We start from the raw sequence: 22,631 nt of genomic DNA on the forward strand, positions 1-22,631 counted from the left end.
TTTTAAATTTACAACAATAAAAAATCTAATTAAGCGTGTGTTTGACAATGATTTTAAGAAAAATTAGTATGCTTGACAATGATTTTACACTTAAATGATAAAAAAAAAATTACGTATTAAAAAAATTAAAAACACTTTTAGAATCGTTATCAAATAGATTCTAAAAGTTGTTATTTAAAGTTATATATTCCGAAGGCCATTTTAAAAATATATATATATTACAAATTTGAAAATGTTTTTGAAACTAACATATTTTTAAAAAAAATTAAAAAAAAAAAAAACTATATTTTTGTCCAAATTTCCCGTATGCTCTTGGATGTAGCCTCCATCAAAGAAGCGGTTTCTGTACCATCATTTTTCATGACCAACACTTCCACTGGTTTGGTCGGTAATAAAAGAAAATGCTAAAAATAAAAGAAAAAATAATACATCTCATCTAATGATGTGTAACAGTCTTCCTAGTGGAGATTGCTTAGAAAACAAACAACAACCAAAAAATCAAAATGGAGATTCTATTTGAAAATGAATCCCTAGTCCCACCTTGCAAATTAACTTGTGTTTGAACATTTGTTGTCATTTTTTTATTAATTTTTTAGAATAATGAGACAAGAAATGAAAATGAAAAATCCGTTTTAAATTTATTTTTCCTTGCTACATGGAGTGGAACCAAAAGCCTCACCAACCTCTTACGCTGAAAAAGATATTCCAATCTTTGAATTCATTCCACAAAAGAAGAAAAGAGAATTGCATCGATACTCCCCTTTGCAGCTCTTACCCCCAAAGCTGTGTCCTCACTCTTGACCATCCTCCCACTTGTTACAGTGGGCAACATGAAAAGAAAAACAGCAATGCAGCATGAGAAAGAAAAGCCTCCCGCTAACAGTAAGAAACAATGAATACAAAACCATAAACAGTCAAAAAAGATAAGAGGCCACTCTCTCCTTTATGAGTGATGAGGCAAAAGCAAAAGAAAAACAAGTGTTAGTGGGGGGAGGCATGGGCATGATTGTTTGTACCTCCTTATACACTCCCCATCCATCTTTTCCCCCAACCCCACCTCTCAAACAACACCCCTATCATCCCACACTCTTATTTCTGTGTTTGCCATTAGATCATGTGCTTTTGATCTGATGCCAATTGATGAAAAAGCCCACATAGGCCCTGGAGCTGGCTAAGAGGGCAGAGAGAGGTTGTTCCCAAGTCCCACCTTGTTGTCTGTACTCCTGGCGGCGTCGGCGCAAAGCAGGTGCACTGCTTTGGTGTGCTCTTGCTATGCACCATCAAGGAATTCTGGCAACCCCATCCAGGACAACAAGAAGAAGAAGCAATCAGGGGCAGGAGGAGAAGTTGATAATCATGAATTACAAGGTCAAGGCGACAGTACTGGGAGCTGTGGGTCTGATGGGCCTCTCAAGAGCAATCTCAAGAAAACTACATTAGTACTGGGGGAGAATCAGCTGAGGACAGCAAAGAGGAAAGTTACTTGGCCTGATTCTCAGGGTCAAGATATTGCTCATGTCCAAGAATTCGAACCCAGGTAAATCAAATTTGTCCCCAACTTACTTCCCCACCATCATTCATGGTTTTGTTTCCATTGAATGATTAAGACGTACCCCAACAGTTTCATCAAACTACCCACACAATTGTGATGTGGGGAATGTTTGTGTGCCCTTTTGGATATTGACAACACAAGACCCAGTCTTTTGGCTTTCAAACCCAAATAAATATTCACTATTTTTTTTTTCCCTTCAATTTTATCTAGTGTGTTGGAAGATGGGGAACTTGAGGGAGTTAGGAACTCCTGCATTTGTGCAATTCAATGAAACAAGAAGAAGCTGAAGGTATGCATCCTGCTTCTCAACTAAACCAAGTGTAGTATGCTTTTGTTTTCCAATATATATATATATAAGTTAGTGTTTAATTAGAGTTAGCTAAAGTACCAGCCTTCAATTCGAAGTGCAACAAGTAAAGAACATACTTTACCTTCAAAATAATGCCTTCTGCTGCTATTTGGGGAAGGTATGACTCTGAACATCCAACAAAGTTCTCAGAACCCCTATCAATCTAACAAATTAAGTTGTATAAATTAAATGTGACCCTGGACTGACTGTAAGTAGAATAGGAAATGTGGATGGTTGGTCTTCATTAATGCTCTAAAAGCTGATGTCTGGAACAAGGCAAAAGCAAGCGCCTCCATAACCAGAGACGAGCATGGGAGGCTTTCATTTTTTTCCTCCTTTTTTGCAGTCCTTTTACATAAAATATATGTGCATTAATGTAATATTAGGAATAGTAACATCCAAAGGCTGCACATAAAGTGGCCCCCCAAATCATTCATGCACTCACTGGAGGAACATGTTCACATGTTAGGTGGCCCCTCCCCTCTCCATATATATATAATTTAATCAACTGATTTCAAACTACATGATCAGCATATGATAGCACGTCGATAAACACACTGATTGAATTAAAACTAACTATTTTTCTGCTTTTATGTTCAACATTCTTCAAAATGTTCACTCAATAAATTTGAGAATATTCCTCCTGCTCCTGGTTTGTGAACGTTGTAGTTGTATGGGTCAAAGAAAAATCCTTCAAATTTTAAAAATGCAAACATATAATACCCCAATATTTTGGCCAATTCAATCTAATATATTTGAATGATCAATTCAGCTTTCCGATGGATAATGCTTTAAAAACATCCAATCATATGTAATTATTTAAACTACATTTGGTTTTTAGAGAATACTAAAGAAAAAAATGTTAAAGAAAAATAATTATCTTATATTTGATTTCACTATTAAAAATATAAAAAAAAATTAAATTAAATTAAATTAAAATTTATATATTTTAAAATCATTTAATCTTGTTATAATAAAAAATAATAAGTAAAATGAATTTTTAAAAATATAAAAATAATTTATTAAATTTAAACCTTTTTTTTTTTACTTTTTCTTTCTTTTTACTTTTTTTTCTCTGTTTTCTCTTAAATATTTCGGGAACTAAACATAGCCTTAAGGTGCAAGCCAATAGTGATGATGAATCCAACACTCCTTTCTATTCAAAAACCACATAGAGAAAATAATTATAAATCATCTAAAAATTATATATTTTTATATATCCAGATTATTTCATGAGAGTGCTCAAACGTTGGAAGGTGATTTTCTAATAGCCCAAATGATTTCATTAAAAAAAAAAAAAAGAAATTCGGCAATTCTTTTCATCAAATTTCGAAGAGAAGATCCGTAACTTGTATGGAAAAGCACAAATTTCAACTTTTAGTGGCATTAAAATTAAGGAAATTGTACCCACAATTTGTTTTAAACTAGAAGGTGACAAGAAGTAGACAAATTGTCTTCTCTCGTTGTTTGAGAAAGGAGTGAGGTAATCATGATAGGGGAGAACTCATGATTGCTCACACAATGAATAGTAAACATGCATGTGAAACAAAATGAAATTACTGATGGTCCAACCATTGCATAGAATAAACAGTTCAGTAGAAGGGGAAAATGAAGAAATTATTACCAATCATAGTGCTTGTTTCTCATATAAAATGTTGAAGTCGAGTGTGTTGTCCTATTAGTTTGTCCTAGAATCTATCACACCAAGCGCAATGAAATTAGAAGCCAATTGCTCCCAATCCCAGTTCAAAAATAAAATCACCGAAAAGAACAAGTTCAATTAGTTTGAGCAATTAAAATACAAGTATGTTTTAATCTAAACGATGTGATTAAAACCCTTATTTTGAATGATGTATAAATACCTCAAAGATAAAGTAAACCTCAACATTCATGGTGCATGCTTCGTGCTGTCCACAAGTTATGGTTTGACCAAATAGTTTTTAAGCCAAACTTCCTTCTGTCTAATCCTAAAGAAGCTAGAAGGAAGTGATAACAATTCTTCATCCCTTAAACATGGATGTGTTCAATGTCCAAGCTTAAAAAATTAGAGTTGTTTGCTTGGTCTATTTCTAGGTAAACCCATTAAGTATATGTAAAACTATTCCAATAATCAGAAAATTTATATAAGGATAAGTGGATTTTGCTAGCAACGTATTGTTGCCTTATTAAGGGATGACTTTATTTCACCATTTGTAACGACTCACTCCCAATTATGTAAATATTATCCACTTTGAACCCAGAAATACCCTTACGGCTTGTGGGACATCACACCATTATAGATTTTTGTTTCCCTATTTTTAATTAGCTATTAACTGATCATCCCATGCATCTTATCTTATTTGCAGATGTATCTCTCTCCAAATTTGTCATCTTCAAAATTGCTCAAATTGGAAAAGCATAGAAGGTAGTAATTAATATCTGCATTAGACTGATCAGGGTAGCAAAATTGCATAAGAAGTTGATGAACTTGGTTTCAAGGCTGTAAACACCACTGGGTTGTCTGACTTAACCCCCAATTTAAGTTTTCAGTACTAAATATTGAAAAGCAAGAAACATGTTCAAAATTAACTATAATCAAGATGATATTAATTATAATATATATATATATATATATATATATATATATATATATATATATATATATATATATAAACCTAGAAGTTGATCCTCATAAATTGTATCATATATTATTTTAAATTCCTTTTGGTCATCTTCATAGTATTATATAGTGTTCTTTATCATAAGTTAGCTTGTAAGGAAGTTGTGCACATGATCATCTTCACAGCCATGCATGCAGCGTCCCATCAGCAGCAGTCAGGAAATTAAATAAGGGAGTGTCAACTAAGAATCTTGGCATGTTTGGTCGTGCAGGCAACGTGCACATAGTCTATCATGTTGCCCTGTGGTACATGTGAAAAGCACGGTTACATGGCTAAGGAAAATCAAATACTAGCTAACTCCATGCTGATATTTGGTTTTAACATTACATTCTTCATTCTTCATCAAGTTTGACTGAAGGTTTTATTTTTCATGCATTACAGTATGTTTTCACAAACTCAACTCTGTCAAGCTATAAAATTGGTTCCAGACATAGTGGTGAATGGAGGGTAAAAATTGAGGATTCTTCTTCATATGGGCTAAATGCAAATACTTTTATTTATTCAAGGAAGTACAAGTAGTACAAACATTTGAAGAAAGAAAAAAAAAATGCTGAGTTCAGCAGAAGCTTGGCCTGATCCAAAGTGGTGCAGAAAACATAGAAAGTGCATCGTGTCCAACAGGATAATGCTCTATCTGTGTATTCTGAAAATTGTAGATACCCATATCAAAATTACGTGGGATGTTGAGAAACCCACAATAGTCATCAGTGAAGTATATGGAATTCTTCCTAAATTCTGGGTAATCAGAAGCCCAAGTTGAAAAGGAATGATTATTACCCAAGAAGAAAGAGCAATGGTCCAAATTCTCCACTTCCTCCCACCTTTTCTTGCACATATCCAATTTGAGCACGGAAAATGTCCATGTTCTCATATATGGGATATCCCTACGTGCAGTGTCATAAAGATTTCTTGTGACCATATAAATTTCCCCTCCTGACTCCACAAGATATTTGGCTTCGTACTCTATCTCATCTACGTCCTGCAGTGCTGGTGCTGCTGCAAAACGTATTGTCTTCAATTGTGAGCCACTAATATCACAAATCCATACTTCCCATGACAAATTAACAGCCAGGAAGCTACCATTGAAGTAGATTATGTCATCAACTGGCCCAGATTCAGATTCCAATAGAGTCCAAGTTTGGTGGCCTGGCTTTGTAAATGCCAATCTCCCATAATCTGAGTAGATGATCATAACTGCACAATCTGGGGAAGATGGAGCTGAGGACAATACAGCTTTGTATATGAAAATGTCTTTGGATCGGGATCCCTGGGTGGAGGAGTCGATAAGTGTATTCAGATTTGGGCATGCACGCAGTGATGGAAGTAGAATCTGGACTCTTGTCAGGGGGTTTAGCAAACACATGTCCAAATCAGTACCAATAGTAACCAACCAGCCATAAGGAGAGCCCCAGCACCACTTTCCCACCACCTCTGGTAGCCGAATTTCATAAACCTTGCCGCTCAAAGGACTGTAGAAACCACGCATCTCACTATTTTCCTTCTCTGCCAGCATCAGCCATGGACTCTTTGAACTTGGACAACAACATTCCTTGTCTTCAAATATGGAATACCATGACTTGCACACTCCCCCAAACCTTACATAATCCTCAACCGAGTGCAGCTTTTCTGCAATGAGCTTCAATGGATCATCTGGCATTTTGGACCAATCTGCCATTACTGTAAACAAAATCAAACCTTTTCAGATCGACCTCTCGACTGTGCCTACAATTATATAAACAATATTAGACAATATTAGTGCTAATTGATGCAGCTATTGATCTCAATCTTCATGACCAACTTTCTTTGCTAATTAATTAAGTAGCAATCAACATCACCCCCTCATTTCAAACGTTCCTTACCATCTGAAGATCTTCAGTATAGCCAAAATTTCAAACCTGGTTCCTAGTCATTTGCCCACCGAGTGACTGAAGGATTTTAAACTTTTTTATTAAAAAAAAATGGCCTTAAATTCCAAATAAAAATGATATATGCATCTCCCCATTTGCCTCTCCTATATATATCCGAGTCCCATCCAATGGCATTTACATTCAGGGGGTCAAGCAGATTGGAGTAGCAAAACCGAAAACAAGCATCACCGTTCCAAATTTATGTAAAATCTCACCAAATTATGACGAATATTCAGCCAGTTCAAACAAACTATGAAATTACACAAATACATTGTCCAAAATTCAATGAAATTAACATGCATTGGTAAATTGAAGACTAACACACAATTATGCCCAGCAAGCATTCCTCGAGTCGTTTGGGCTCACCGTTTGGTTGATTTTCTGAATTATGAGGAGTTCTCTGGGCACCCAGACGGAGGATTGGGGTAATAAGGAAGACTGTGTAAGAGAGGGACGAAGAACACGAGTGTCGGTCTTCCTCCATAAAAGCAACTCACTCCTTCCCAAAGCGCACCGCTCCGAATCTGTCTATAGCGCGCTGATTACGACTGTATCTCAACAAAACGCATAGTTATTTTGGCTCATTTTCCCAACGTTCGCCACACACATAAACAACCAAATTCAAGATGCCTCCACGTCTATGCTTCGTACTGTTTCCTTCAATCTTCTCTTCTCTTTCTTTCTTTCTTTCTGTGGTTTTGGTGGCAGTTCTTTTTTTTATTTTGGTTTAAAATTTTCTTTCTTCCAACACCATAGACCATGTTCTTTTTATATATTAGTGTGCTTTTTGTACTTATATATGAAAGTTCAGCTGGTATTATATAAAATTTTAATTTTGAACCAGTAAAGAAAAGAAAACAATCCAGCTGAATGATGTGGAAGTTGTTATCTGAAGGTAACAATTTGTAGGAAGTGATGATGGTGTCTAGAAGGAGAGAAATTGGGTCAATATGTGGTATCTATGGTGGTGAAAGTTCTCAAAATGCTCATAGATTAAAATTTATGGTGATGATATAAATCAAAGGCCCATAGATGTGAAGGGAATTAATTCGAATTCCCAACTTATGAGAAACAAAAAAAATAGAGAAAACACACGCTAAAGAAAAACAATCACACGCACAAGACAGTATTTACGTGGTTCGGTAATTTTCCTACATCCACGGAGTTACAGGGATATCACTATTATTAGGGAAGAATACAGAGTACAACTTGTGGCTACAATATTTTCTCTCTATATATAACACAGCAACCACACCACACTAAAAAACCCTAATTACAAAAGGCGGTTCCACAATGGGCTAAACGGGCCTATCGGCCCAAGCCTTCGCTCCATGGACTAAGCCTCAGTAAATCTCCAATTAAAAGACCACACAATATTATTCAGGTCGGGTCGTCAAACCGGATCAAACAAAACTAGGCTCCACAAAGCCCAACAAATCTCCCACTTGGAGACTAGTTCAATCACCAACATCAAACCGCTATCCTCCAAGAAACAATCCCTCATCCCTGCAACTCATCCTCATGTCCTCAAGTTAGAAGACCAATTGAAGCTGCGCACAGCTTCAACTTCTCAATAGTGATACCCTTAGTCAACATGTCTACCGCGTTCTTAGATCCACAAATCTTCTCAAATATTACCAGTTTATCTTCAACAAGGTAACAGATAAAGTGGTATTTTGTTTGTATATGCTTCGACTTTGAATGAAAAGCCGAATTTTTGGCAAGAAAAATTGCACTCTGACTGTCACTGTGTAGAATGCCCATCTCCTACTTCTTACTCAATTCATCTAATAAACCATGTAGCCAAATCATCTCCTTTCCAGGTTCAGTTGCTGCAACATACTTAGCTTCTGTAGTAGACAAAGTAACAATCTTTTGTAAATTTGAAGTCCATGGTATAGTTGTACCACCTAGAGTAAAAACAAACCCAGTAGTACTCTTTCTACTATCAATATCACCAGCAAAATCAGCATCTACATAACCCTGCAGTTTCAAACTTGCACCTGTGAAGCAAAGACATGTATCTAATGAACCTTCAGATACCTCAGAATCCACTTGACTGCCTCCCAATGCTGCTTTCCAGGCCTACTCATAAATTTGCTCACAACTCCCACTACATGTGCAATGTCTGGCCTTGTATACACCATAGCATACATCAAGCTACCAATAGCTGAGGCATAGGGCACCTTGCTTATATGGTCCCTTTCTTCTTCTGTCTTCGGTGATTGTTCTTTGCTTAGTTTGAAATGACTACCTAAGGGTGTGCTCATTGGCTTAACTTCATTCATGTTGAACCTACTGAGAACTTTCTTCACATACTCTGACTGTGAAAGCTTCAATGTACCATTAGCCTTGTCTTTAATGATTCTCATACCAAGGATTTGCTTTGCAGCTCCTAAATCCTTCATTGCAAACTGTTTGGACAATTGCTTCTTCAAATTATTAATCTTCTCAATGCTAGACCCTGCAATAAGCATATCATCCACATACAACAATAATATGATGTAAGAATTGTCAAAAGACTTAACATAGCAACAGTGATCAGCTTCACATCTCTTGAACCCAATTATATGCATAAAACTGTCAAACTTCTTGTACCACTGTCTAGGAGCTTGTTTAAGGTCATACAAGTTTTTTCTCAGTTTGCAGACTAGATTCTCTTATCCATGAACAATGAACCATTCTGGCTGAATCATGTAAAGGTCTTCCTCCAAGTCACCATGAAGGAATGTTGTCTTCACATCTAACTGCTCAAGATGTAAGTTTTCTGCAGCCACCATTCCCAGTACAAGTCTGATAGTTGACATCTTCACAACTAGAGAAAATATCTATGTGTAGTCAATGCCCTCCTTCTGCTGGAACCCTTTGACAACTAATCTGACCTTGTAACGTTTGCTACTATCATGCTCATTCTTTATTCTATATACCCACTTGTTGTGTAAATCCTTCTTTCCTATTGGCAATTCAGTCAATTCCCATGTCTGATTCCCCAACAAGGAATCCATCTCATCCTTCATGGCTAACTCTCACTTGCTTGAACTTGCAAGGTTTCATCATAACACTCTAGCTCACTACCATCAGTCAACAGGAGATAATTTTAAATAGGTGAATAACGTTGTGGAGGTCTAATGTTCCTAGAAAATCTGTGAACTTCAACTACAGGTGTACTCAGATCTACCTATGAATTTACATTCTCCTTATCTTTTTCACCCCATTTTTTTACAGTACTTTCAGTCAATTCATCTAAGTTGACAAACTCAGATTTCTTTTTATCTATCTCTGTAACATTTGACACTACAGTTGACATGTCCTTATACATAACCTGTTCATTAAATATCACATTTCTACTTCTGATGATTTTCCTGTTTTGTTCATCCCAAAACCTATAGCCAAATTTCTCATCACCATAGCCAATGAAAAAACATATTTTAGACTTTGCATCAAGTTTACTATGAGCATCAGAATCAATATGAACATAAGAAACACAACAAAAAACTTTTAAATGTGAAAACTTTACCTCTTTACCGCTCCAAACCTCCTCAAGAAGTCTGAACTCCATGGGAACTGATGGTCCTCGGTTTATCAAGTAAGCTGTAGTGCTAACAGCATCAGCCCAAAAAGTTTTTGGTAGTCCAACACGCAACCTCATACTTCTAGCACGCTCATTGAGAGTTCTGTTCATGCGCTCAGTCACACCATTCTGCTATGATGTCCCAGGAATGGTCTTCTCCATCCTAATTCCCTGTGCAGCACAATACTCACTGAACTCTCCATCTATGTACTCTCCTCCATTATCTGACCTCAAACATTTTACTTTCAAACCTATTTCTATCTCAACCATGGCCTTCCACTTCTTAAAAGTTTCAAATACATCAAATTTATTTTTTAGAAAATAAACCCATACCTTTCTACTTGAGTCATCAATAAAAGTGATGTAGTACCTTGAACCTCCAAGGAATGCAATCGGAGAAGGCCCCCACAAATCAGTGTGTACTAGTTCCAATTTTTCAACCTTCGGTGTCCTGCTAGTTTTCAAGAAGCTCACCTTTTTTTGCTTTCCTAAGATGCAACTTTCACACATGTCAAAATCAATGAACTTCAATTCTGGTAGTTTTCCTTTTGACAATAGCATCTTCATCCCTTTATCACTCAAGTGACCAAGTCTGTAGTGTCATAGGCTTGTATCAGTACTTGTATCAATAACTGCAATTGTGTTTCTTGGACATGAGGTCATATATAGAGTACCAGTCTTCTTTCCACGAGCCAATACCCTAGCTCCCTTTGTAACCTTCCAAGTACCACCAACAAATAGTATTACATGTCCTTCATCATCAAGTTGTCCAACAGAAATCAGATTCCTCCTCAGGTCAAGAATATGTCGAACCTTCTCTAGTAACTAAACAGACCCATTGGGCAACAATATCCGGACGTCTCCCAGACTCACAACATCCAAGGCTGAACCATCATCCAAATACACCTTACCAAAATCACCTGCAGCATAATTCTGTATGATTTCTGGGTGTGGAGTGGTATGAAATGAAACTCCTGAATCCAAAACCCAATCATCAAGTGGATTGTCTACTACAAGAAGTAATGCATCATGTACCTCTCCTGTTAAGGCATTAGCAGAATCATCTTCATTCTTCTTCTTAGGACTTTTGCATTGCCTTCTAAAGTGACCTGTTTTCCCACAGTTCCAGCATTGTACTTGTTGGCATGATCTAGATTTGCTTTTGTTCCGATTAGAATTTATGGATTTTGATCTACCCCGTTTTGAATTTCTGTCATTACATCTGCCTCTTGTCTCAAGGTTTAGAGCAGAACCAGATCCTAATGTTTCGCCTGCATCTCTTCGGTGAATCTCCTTAGCCAGAATTAAATCTCGTATATCATTGTACTTGAGCTTTTCCTTTCTTATAGAATTGCTTACTGCCATTCTCATTGCTTCCTAATTGTTTGGCAAAGAAGCCAAGACGATCAAAGCACGAATCTCATCATCAAAATCAATTTCTATAGACGAAAATTAATTTGTGATTGTATTAAATTCATTCAGATGTTGTGCTACTGATTCATTCTCTATCATATTCAAATTGAACAATTTCTTCATCAGATGCACCTTATTGTTTGCGGATGGCTTTTCATACATATCGGACAAAGCCTTCATTAGATCTGTTGTGGTCTTCTCCTTTACAACATTGTGTGCAACAGACCTAGACAGAGTTAACCTAATAATTCCTAGAACCTATCTGTCAAGAAGCGCCCATTCCTCAACCTTCATACTCTTAGGTTTTGTCCCCAAAAAAGGCAGATGCAATTTCCTCCCAGAGAGATAATCTTCAATTTACATCCTCCAATACGCAAAGTCTGTGCCATCAAATTTTTCTATTCCAGACGCCTTTCCTGCTTCCTCTGCCATTACTCCCACTCAAACCTAACCCTAGGCTCTGATTCTGCCCTAAACCTTGAGCCAAGAGGCAGAGGTAATGACAGTTGTTATGTCGGCGAAAGCTTTGATGCCAATAGTGTTAGTTCAAGAACACAAAGATAAAATAATCACACATACGGTACACGAGATTTTAACGTGGTTCGGCCAACCATGCTTACGTCCAGGAATGAGAAAGAATGATTCCACTATACAATAGAGAATATTACAGAGAACAGAACCAGATACAACTATTGGGTTCCCGAAACATCCCATGTTTCCCCACTCCTTATATCCATACCTTACTACGAGCCCTCTCGCTCCACCGGGTACCTCCCGTTCTTCCTCACATCTCTATCCACCTCGTATAGTCTTTACAAGTCCATCTCCATCTCATGACTTTTTCCCCTCATGACCTAGAATATTTATAGAGATATTTCCAACAACCTTCCTTATTCTATAAGGAAGTCTAATATTACAATAATATATCAACCTAGAAATATTCTATATAATATTCTTTAGAAAAAAAATGAATCTATACTAATTAGGAATTTGGGACATTTCCTAACAAGATGTTAATCTATGGTGGTGATATACTCAAAAGGGCCATAAATGTTAATCTATGGTAGTGATAATATGATAAAAGGCTTATAGATGAAAATTTATGTTGGTGATACAACTTAAATGACCATAGATATCAATATATGGTGGTGAAACTCTCAAATGTCTGTAGATGTCAATCCATGACGGTGAAAACTCTCAAATGCCGATAAATGATAATCTATAGTGGTGATACTCTCAAATGCCCATAGATGTCAATCTATGGTGGTGAAAAATAATCCAAGACTCATAGATACTAATCTATGGTGGTGATAATCTGATCAAAGGCCCATATATGAAAATTTATAGTGGTGATACAAATAAAATACCTATAAATGATCATATATGGTGATCTCAATATCTGCAACATCCCTTCATCAACCAGAATTGATCTGTGAACATCTATATCACAAGTATTTTTCCTAATCTCTAGGTACAAGTTATAAAGTGCTTATTTGCTTCCATTGTGTAGATCTATAAAAGTTTAGGATAGATTTTGCATGCACCCTTAAGATCCAAGGCTTGGGATGGTTTATGTAACCATTCCTACAATTGGTATCAAAGCCTTAAGTTAGAATTAAGCATTCTAAAACCCTTCTAGGGTGTGCCTGCCTTTGTTTTACGTATCCTAGAAAGGTTCTAGAATGTCTAATATTAACTTAGGGCTTTGATAATAGTTGTAGGAATGGTTGCACAAACTATCCTAGGCCTTGAATGGTTGAATGTTTATTTCTTTTATGTGTCAATGCCTTGATTTTTGCTTTTTAGATTAGGTTGTAAATTTTGTAAGGAATGTAAGATTTTTATGTTTCAATGTAAAAAAACTTTGTTTTATTCTTAGATGGGTTGTAAGCTCCATTTTGGAGGAGCATAGGTGTTTTTTTTAATGCAAAAACCTAGTTTTTATTTATCTTTGTAACCCAAGAGTGGAGATCAATTATTCCAAGACATTCAGGGACAGTCATGGAGAGAAACTAGTCCTTCAAGGTAAGTTTTCTAGTGGAAAAGCGGTCAAAAAAAGGAGAAGTAAGCCTCTTAGGTATAGAATTGCAAACGACAACACTTAAGCACTAAGATTAGCACTCAAGTGGCCTATGACACTTAAGCACTCCTTGAACTCTCGAACAAGATACTCAAGTGCTCCAAGATGGTTTAGGTAACTTAGGCAAGGGCACTCGAGCACTCCTGGTGGCAGTAGTTTAGCCGATTTAGGGTGCTTTTTAGTGTTTTTTGGCTCTCTAACCCTATTTGTGCTACATGGATTTTTTTGATAAAATTTGAAAATTCTAGAATTTGGGCTTACCAAATTATGTAACAAGATCCCTAAGACCATGGGAAAAAAATGTTATTTTTTGCATATGTTTTTTATTTCCTTATTGATGCAGGCTTGCTTTAGGAAATGAATTTATGGTTTAAATAAATAAATTGGTAAGATTTGGTATTTCTTATGGAAATAAACATTTCATTAAAGTATTTTCCAAATAACAATATTTATTTATAAAAACATTTTAAAAAAAAAGATTAAGAGGATCAATTTTCCTTTTACAAAATATCCTTAAAGATTCTTTCCAAAATCTTTTAAATTTTTTAGATCTTTAAGGATCAAAATTTTCAATTTAGGAAATTGCTCTTATTTTATATATCTTTATAAAATGGTATTTTCCTTATTGCACAAGGTTCCAATTTAAGAAAGTAAATATTATTTTGAAAATTTTCATGATAGGCAATTTATTTTAAGAAAGTTACCAAATTTTAAATACAACTTTTTTTTCAAAATAATAAGTAGGAGAGGGCCATTGGCAAGCTCATAGCCTCCATGATCAAGTCCATCTTGATTTTTGGTTTATCACCTTAAGATGGGTTAGGCCAAAGAATTAAAGGATATGGACTCTCTTTTTTTAGGACTAAACTATATGTGTTAATAGTGGAAGTTGTCAATCCTAAAGATGGAACTCTTTACTTAGTAACATTAATATCAATGATCTTGGTTATACACTTAAATTTGATATGAAGTGGTAGAATCACATAAAGTGGTCCCATTTGCATAGTCTAAGGGCTAAACATAAAAGGTATGTTAATCTTGCCTTAGGAAAGTTTCCAAGTTTAAGGCAAAGAGATTAATTAGTGAGGGTCTCCACCTAGTAATAAGATCATGACCTACATAAAGTAGGCTTGATTCTTATGATATTAGGATACCTTTCATATATGTATGTAATAATTAAAGAGCACTACTAAATTTACCAAATTGCCTTGAATGTTCAACTAATTAATACATGGTTAATTTCATTGTTACAAGAATCATGTCTTATAATCCAATTACTCTCATCCACACTACAAATAAATTCACTGAACTTAATTATGTTAACTGGAAAAGAAACCTAAATATATGTTGGGTGATTTGATATACCTTAGGGCTTTGGAGTGCATGCATCGAAGATCCTAGGCATAACAAAAGTGGTTAAAACAAAAAACAAAAAAAAAACTCTGGCCTCATAAGGTGTGTTAGAAACCATACTACCTGAGGTTTGAATGTTCTTAAACCCAAAGCCTTTTTTTCAAAAAAAATGTCTCAAAACCTTATAATCTTCCACCCTAGCTCTTTCTTTGATATATGACATTTGTGCAAAGTGGTTACACACTTCTTGAGGGAGAGAAATGGAGGCTAGGTCTTTGGAAAACCAACTATCTAAAAGATTAGAAAAATTAGAGTCTAACCTTAAAACCAATGAGGTTTATATAGTCTCCTACGAGCTTATGTGACTATAGCCCAGCTCGGGCTTAGGTCACTTATAAAGCTTACTGGGTCGTAATTAATTAATTAGCCTTATTGGACCTCAATCAATTAATTAGCCAAATCCAAAAAAAAATTAAAAAATTAAAAACTCATAACAATTAATCATTAAATTTTGTGCAAACTTATACTTTTCCCAAAATGCCTTTATGCATAAATATGATTAAATCTCCAATTTCCCTCAAACCTTTGTGCCAACAAAGATAATAAGCACAAGTAGAGACCAATAGGACCCATAGGAAAATATTAGCTTCCTTAGAATTCAATTTTGAAGTTAAACCACTAAAAAGAATTATCCGTACTCCAGTATCCTATGTCATTACATCAAGTTAAGGATTGATTGAATATAATTTAATCAATTCCTCTTTATAGTGATCTACTATCCATTACATGTAGACTCTACATGAATTGGTATTCATAATCTAATGAGGTAAATGATATCAACCTCTAAAGATTAGCCATGTAATCCTTGAGTTTTAGATCCTCTTTGTTAGAAAAATTAGGTTAATCCAACCAAAGGTAATCACCCTAGATGGGAGGTGAATAAGGTGATGGTATCTTTTTTCAAATTTAAATTATGTGAATGCAAGAGACAATTATATGCAAATATATAATAAAATAATATAAAAATAATTGCATATAAAGTAAGAGAGTAAGGAAGGGAGAATACAAACATAAGATTTTTATAGTGGTTCGGCACAACTCAGCCTACGTCCAGTCTCCTCTAACTTCAATCCCAAACTTGAGGTTCCACTAATTCAAGGCTTTCAACCCAAGCCTTCAAGCAATACAATTGGGTTATGGTTCCAATCAACCTTGTTGAACTTTTGGCACTAAGCACCCTTTACAATCTCTAAGAAATACCTCACTCTTGAACAACCCCTCAAGTGATACCCCACACTTGAGACTCCCTAAGTGATATCCCACGCTTAGACTTTTCTTCTCGAAGATTTACAAATGAAGATAGGAAATTTTCTCACAAAATCCTAGTACAAAACTTTAGACTCAATTGTACAAGAAAAACTAGGATTGAATAGTGCACTAAAGATATGCAATTTTTAGAACAATAGTGCACTCAAAAACACTCTCCCATGGCTCATATATATTCAAGAAATGTTTAGGAAGATTAAGCTCTTGAAATAATGAAGATTTGAGCCTTTTTATAGAGGAAAATGACCAAACTAGCCATTAGGGGTTCGATCGGTTGAGGTGGGGGTCAACCGATTGGCAGGTGACCATTGGACCTTAACCGCCCCTTGACCGGATCTCAACCAAACCTTGATCGATTAAGGTTCAACCTTGACCGATTGAACAAGCATTCTAGAAAAGAGAGAGAGAGAGAGAGAGAGAAGGTTTTTTGCACCCTTCAACCAGTAAAGTTGAACAAGTCAATCGGTTCCTCATCCAGTTCAACCGGTTGAGCCATTTTTGGCTTAACAACCATCCTTTTCAACTTAAAACCTTTTAAACAAGTTTGGAAAATATTTGACACAAGGTTTTAGTTGAAAACATAAAATCATCCAATTTTAAAGGATTTAAAACAAAATTACTTTTGGATGATTTTGGTGCATAAATAAAGAATATAATGCATAAAAAATCTAGTGCACCAACAACCTTACAAAAATAACCTATGAAGCTTAGGTCTTGAAAAACACTTCTCTTTGAGGTCTTCTTCTTCTTATTGATTTCTCTTTGGCTTGATTTTGTCTTTGTGATTGCCACTTTAGAAATCTTTTTGCATAATCACACTTGAAATATAATCATTAGTTCCAAACCTTGTTTTGTTATCATCAAAACTGAGACTAACCAAATCTTGGTTTCACACTCTTATTATGTAATCAAATGACATACTCTAGTTCATAAAGAGCATATGTTAAATTCCACTAAAAGAATCACAATGGCACCACATATTTCATGATCATAAGTCCTTAGGATCACCCAAGGAGACATACTATCTCAATCCTATAAGATATCATGATGCCTATTTTATGAATACCTATTATCACCTGCCTTAATTAATAGTAACATAATCCATAAGGAATAAATGACCACTTTAGGGTCTTACTCATAGGTCAAAACCATTGAAAATCTCAGAACTAGATTAACATTATTGCAAGGTTGACAGTCCATACAACACAGTAGCTTGGTGAATTATGACTCGTTGATAGCCAATATCATGATTCACTATAAGTCCTATTTAACGTGTAACCATACATACGAAATCCCCTCCCGATAACCAACATGAGTCATGATTCATGCCCAATTGGTGTCTCAGCTGATTCGTGTCCAGCTGGTGCTCCTTGATTGAGGGAGTAATCAACAAAATTTATAACCTATTACACCATATACTAGGGTAGCAAAGAAAAAGCTACTATAGCATAGTGGCTCTAGGATCGTTCACTGGGAAGGGTTTTCAAATTACAAATGATACCAATTCAAAGTGAATTGGTGCTTTTTCATTTCAAGGTTAGCTTAAGAAATAAAACACAAACTTTGGTTGGCAAAAGGTTTAGATTCAAACTAATGGCACAGCAAGTAATGGAAATTACTTATGAAGAAAAACATTCCTTGGAGATTTAGGTTCACAGGGGAGGTTCCTCATGCAAAAACATAGCTCCGGTCAGATGGTTCATTTCCTTGCATTAGAGAATTAACATATAATCAATTCTCTAACCGGATGTATAAATGCATCCCTTAATTGGATTTTAGCTATAATTCCCTCTCACTGATGCAACTTGCAATGGTTCATGTCTGTCACTTAGCATTTACCATTCAAGGTGATCTTTAACATTGGACTTCCCTTCTCAAGCTCGCAAGAGATAACTAATGGATGTCTCCTTGGAGTCCAAAAGCTTACCAAGTGTTGGCAATTCTAGAAAATCCTATCTTCAAGTCACCTCCCAGAGGCTCGCAAGGGGTAAACTAGTGCATCTCCATGGACGGAGATCACTTGCCTTACCAAGTGTTAGCCCAGGTGACTCCAAGGCGTTTTAAGTTAACTAAAAACATAGAAATCACTAAAGGATGACACTTACTCTTCATTCATGGCTGAAACCACAAAGCTACTAATTCATGCACTTGGAACCTTTCCCGGCAACCTTAGCTCCAAGGAACTAAAGGTTTAGTTACTCATTCTCTGGGGAAACTTCCTCAGAGAGTGCATAACTAGTAAATGAAAAATACAATCAAAGTGAGAAGGTAAGGCAGAGCAAAGCTCTGTATTTTACTTCCTTTCAAACTTTTACAGAAAGTTCCTCCCCTCGAGAACAGGCTCCCGAGAGCTATTTATATGAAAATTACAATAACAACTATTACATGGATATTTACTCTATTTTTCCTAACTTAATAGCTAAGGAATCTTATAATTGGTGGCTTATAAGGAGAATTTTGGGATTTAGACAACAAAAATCTGAAGAAAAATATCTCAATGTGTCGGTCACAAATATCAGGAAGTACTAAGGACCAATTCGCAGGTGAAAACGAGGTCTGCGAGATTTCGCAAACACACAAAAAGGGCTGCGAAATCACTTCGCAGCAAAAGGCTGATTTCGCAGCGCTGCGAAGTTGGCTTTCAGCTTGCGGTGTTCGGCTTCCAACGTGTTGCAACTATCGGGAAACTTTAGGGGGAATTCCACAGCACTGTGCAAAATGGCTGCGAAATCATTTCGCAGCAAAAGGGTGATTTCGCAGTCGTGTAAAATTCTTCCTTCAGCTTGGAGTGATTGGCTTCCAATGGCTGTAACTCCTTCATTTCAACTCCGAATCACGCACCGTTTGAAGCATTGGATTTTTGACTTCCTGAGCTTCTAAATGACATATAGAATTCATAAATTGGACTCCAGGAAGTGCTCCAAAAGTGGCTGACATGACTGTCATCAAGAATTGCCTCATGGCAGATTTCTCTTTGCTTCCCCTCCTTGCATTCCGGATTTGCTTATGGAAAAGGACTTCAAAGCTTTGGTTCTTCATGTTTCTGAGCTTTTCATTGCTTTGCCATGGATTCCAAATAACTCTCCTCAATCTCATATTGCTTTGGTGATCAAAAAGCTATCAAAACACTAAAACTTAACACAAATTGATTAGAAGTGCTTACAAAGGTCCTTAATATGTTAATTGGGTTAAAAGGCAATAACTACTACTCAAAAGTGTTTAAAAGAGTTAATTACAGGCTATCAAATAGCACTTTTTGAGTACTAATCAAGTTATCCCTCCAATTAAGGGGTAATGAACAAGTCAATAACTTGTAAAGAAGTCATGACTTAGATCTTTCATGCAACTCTTAATAACCCTAGTTCATGTATAATGCAAGTGAAGTAAGTCAAAATGCTCAAATAAAAATAAATGCAAATAAGGATAGAATAATGGAAACTAGCTTTTTGACATCATGTCTTGCTTTTAAAGGTTTTATCTTAACAAACTCTTATTAGCCCCAAAAGCAAACTAGGTACCACAAAAAAAAAAATCTACTTTATAATTACATCACTTCTCTAAACTATCTAACAAAACAAGTAATACTTCTTTTCTATGTGTTTTCCCTCAAATGGTTCCTATTTTATTTAGTTTGTGCCACCACCCCATTGTTATCATAAAACAGGATCATGGATGGTGCAAACATGAGAACTACCTCCTCTCTCATAAGGAATATCCTCAGTCAAACGACTTCCTTTGTTACTTCAGAAGAAGCAAAAAACACCTCTTAGAGTGTACACGTACCCAAAAGTAAACCTGGAGGAGTGTTCATCAAACTTAAATTCTAAATCCTTAAGTTCAAGGAGTACTAACTTATTGCAAAAGTGCTCATCAGACTTAAAGTCCTCATTTATGGGTATTTCTTTGTGAATTCAACACTTTTATTTTTTATTTTTTATTTTTTTATGCTTGAGTGATATTTTGGCCATCCATACGTCTTTTAAGCTCAATTTCATACTTATTTGAGGTTTGAGAATGATTGAATGTTTTGTGGACTAATCCATGACTCTTTCCTTTGATCTAAATCTCTCATTTTTCAAACTAATGATTTTCAAATTTTCTTGATTTTGGAAACATGGATAAATCTCACAAATCTTAATTAAATTGGATAGCCTCCTATTATTGGGATTGAGTCCCTAAAAGCAAGACATGTTGTAACAAAGATAGACTTGATTATTCTTTGCTATCTTTTTTGTCCATTGACATTTATTTGAGCATTTAGCCTATATCTCTTACATTATACATGACTTGGGTGTATTAGGAGTTGCACATAGAATACAAATCATGAGTTCCTTGCAAGTAGATAAGTTATCCACAATCAGTTTATGGATTTGGACAATCTAGTAGAGACTGTAGTGCACCACCTTCTAATTAAAGGGATGACTTGTCTTGGCCGTTGGGATGGGTTTCCCATGGTGAGTGCACTAGCGTATGTGATGCACACTGAACAGGACCTACTATGAATGATGACATAAGGCTATCAAATTGTCATAATTCACCAAGCTACTATAGTATTGGACTCTCAACCTTGAGAGTATATTAAGTCTATGCTAAAGTCAATATAAGGTTTTAACCTACGAGTGAGACCTTAAAGTGGTCATATATCCCTAAATTGGGTCACTATTGATATAGGCTAGTGGCAACAAATATTCTTAATAACAGCACCATGATATCTCATGGGTTGAGACAATGTGTCCCCTTGGGTGATCTAAAGGACATGTGATTATGAAATATGTTGCCACAGTAATTCCTTTAATGGAATTTGACGTATGCGCATTGGAGTTATAGTATGTCAGTTGATCACATGATAAATGAGATTGGTAACGCAAGGATTTGAGAGGCAATCTTGATAGGTGACAATACTACCTTGTTAGACTACAAACACCAATTCATAGGAAGTCTACATGTAGTGGATAGTAGGTCAGGGACCTGAACTTTGTCTTGTTGTTATTTACATAGAGCACTGGAGTGTAGTTGATTCTATTTAGTGGAATGTTGAATCAACTTCATAATTGGATTATGAAAGAGGCAATACTCCTATGGGTCCCAATGGTCCATACTCTAAGCTCATATATCATGATGGCATGGTTTATGAGGGGTTAGATTGACTTTAGGCTCATTCTTGTGCATAAAGGCATTTTGGTAATTACGTAAGGTTGCATATGGGATGATGAATAAGGTCTCTGGATTAGACTAATTGATTACTTAGATGGCCCTATGTGGTTAATTAATTAATTAGGACATGTTTTGGGCTAGATTAAATGACGTAAGCCTTAATGGACTTAAGTGACTTAAGCTTAGTGCAAAACCCTATAAATATCCTCTTAAATGGTTAGAGTTTCTTAATGACTTTCAGTTAGTCGGCTTCCACCTCTAGAAAGAGAGAAAGAGAGAGAGAGAGAGAGAGAGAGAGCCAAAGTTTCCTCTCTTTCATTGCCCACACTTTGGAGTGCCAAGATCGTGGTTCGTCGAGTAAAAGATCTTAGGTGTACAAGACCTCCAAATTTTTTAGGCATGTTCTCTATCAGATAGATTTTAATTTGGGAATATCCAAATCACAGGTATGAATTTCAAACCTCTAGATCTTTATTCTAAAATGGTTTTGAAGCCATTATTTTCCATTGCATTAGATCTAGAGATCCCTAAAAAAAATACATCCTACAAGATTTAAGGCATGGGAACAGAGTAATCCAGGGTTCCCAATAACTGGTATCAAAGCCCTAGAGTAGGTTCTAGCATGTTAGATCCCTAACAAGGTATGTTAACTCTATTTTGCAGGGTTTTTTTTCTTTATCCCATGACCCCTAAGAATAAAAAATAAATTTGTAAACGAATGTATGTTTATTCATCTTATGTCCTAAAGGGAAGAATGAATGTGATTAAATTATTATATATTGAATCTTATTAGTTTGATGTGATATCTTGTTTTCTCTTTCTCTAGATTGGGTTGTACACCCCATAAGGGGTATAGGATTTTTATTTAGTTGTAAAAAAAAAAATCTTTTCAATAGATGGGTTGTAAGCTCTATTATAAGAGCATAGGAATTTTTATTATTATACAAATTTTGGTTTTTTATATCCATCTATGGTAACCCAAGAGAAAAAAAAGAAATCTTGAACTTTCTTTTTGAGATTCTCCTCCTCCAAAGAGAGAAAGAGAGAATGAGAGAGAGAAAGCCAAAGTTTCCTTATTTCCATTGCCCACACTTTGGAGTGTCAAGATCATGGTTCATTGAGCGAAATGTCTTTGGTGTACGAGAGACCTCCATATTTTTCAGGCATGTTCTTCATTGGATGGATTTTGATTTGGGAACATCTAGATCACAAGTATGAATTTCAAATCTCTAGATCTTTATTCTAAAATGGTTTTGAAGCCATTAT

General features: G+C 35.7%; 1 protein-coding gene and 1 long non-coding RNA gene across 2 annotated transcripts; one reads left to right on the top strand and one right to left on the bottom strand.

Moving 5' to 3' along the window:
• The first annotated feature begins 388 nt into the window (after nucleotides 1-388).
• LOC104879347 (uncharacterized) lies at nucleotides 389-4,573 on the top strand. Its single transcript, XR_785825.3, has 3 exons — nucleotides 389-1,537; nucleotides 1,763-1,841; nucleotides 4,247-4,573. It is a non-coding gene; the product is annotated as an uncharacterized LOC104879347 (long non-coding RNA).
• A 461-nt stretch (nucleotides 4,574-5,034) lies between these two features.
• Nucleotides 5,035-6,950, bottom strand: LOC104879348 (putative F-box protein At5g55150). Its single transcript, XM_010651958.2, has 2 exons — nucleotides 6,835-6,950; nucleotides 5,035-6,283 (listed from the first exon to the last, which is right to left on the bottom strand). Exon 2 carries the CDS (start codon nucleotides 6,234-6,236, stop codon nucleotides 5,118-5,120), a length of 1,119 nt encoding a protein of 372 aa, XP_010650260.1. The 5' UTR covers nucleotides 6,237-6,283; nucleotides 6,835-6,950; the 3' UTR covers nucleotides 5,035-5,117.
• Nucleotides 6,951-22,631: the final 15,681 nt, after the last annotated feature.

This window comes from Vitis vinifera, chromosome 5 (assembly GCF_030704535.1).
Source record: "Vitis vinifera cultivar Pinot Noir 40024 chromosome 5, ASM3070453v1".
Classification (NCBI taxonomy): Eukaryota; Viridiplantae; Streptophyta; class Magnoliopsida; order Vitales; family Vitaceae; genus Vitis; species Vitis vinifera.

Bases quoted from the DNA above. Each gene is read 5' to 3' on its own strand.
- LOC104879348 (XM_010651958.2), bottom strand. From the start codon at position 6,236: ATGGCAGATTGGTCCAAAATGCCAGATGATCCATTGAAGCTCATTGCA.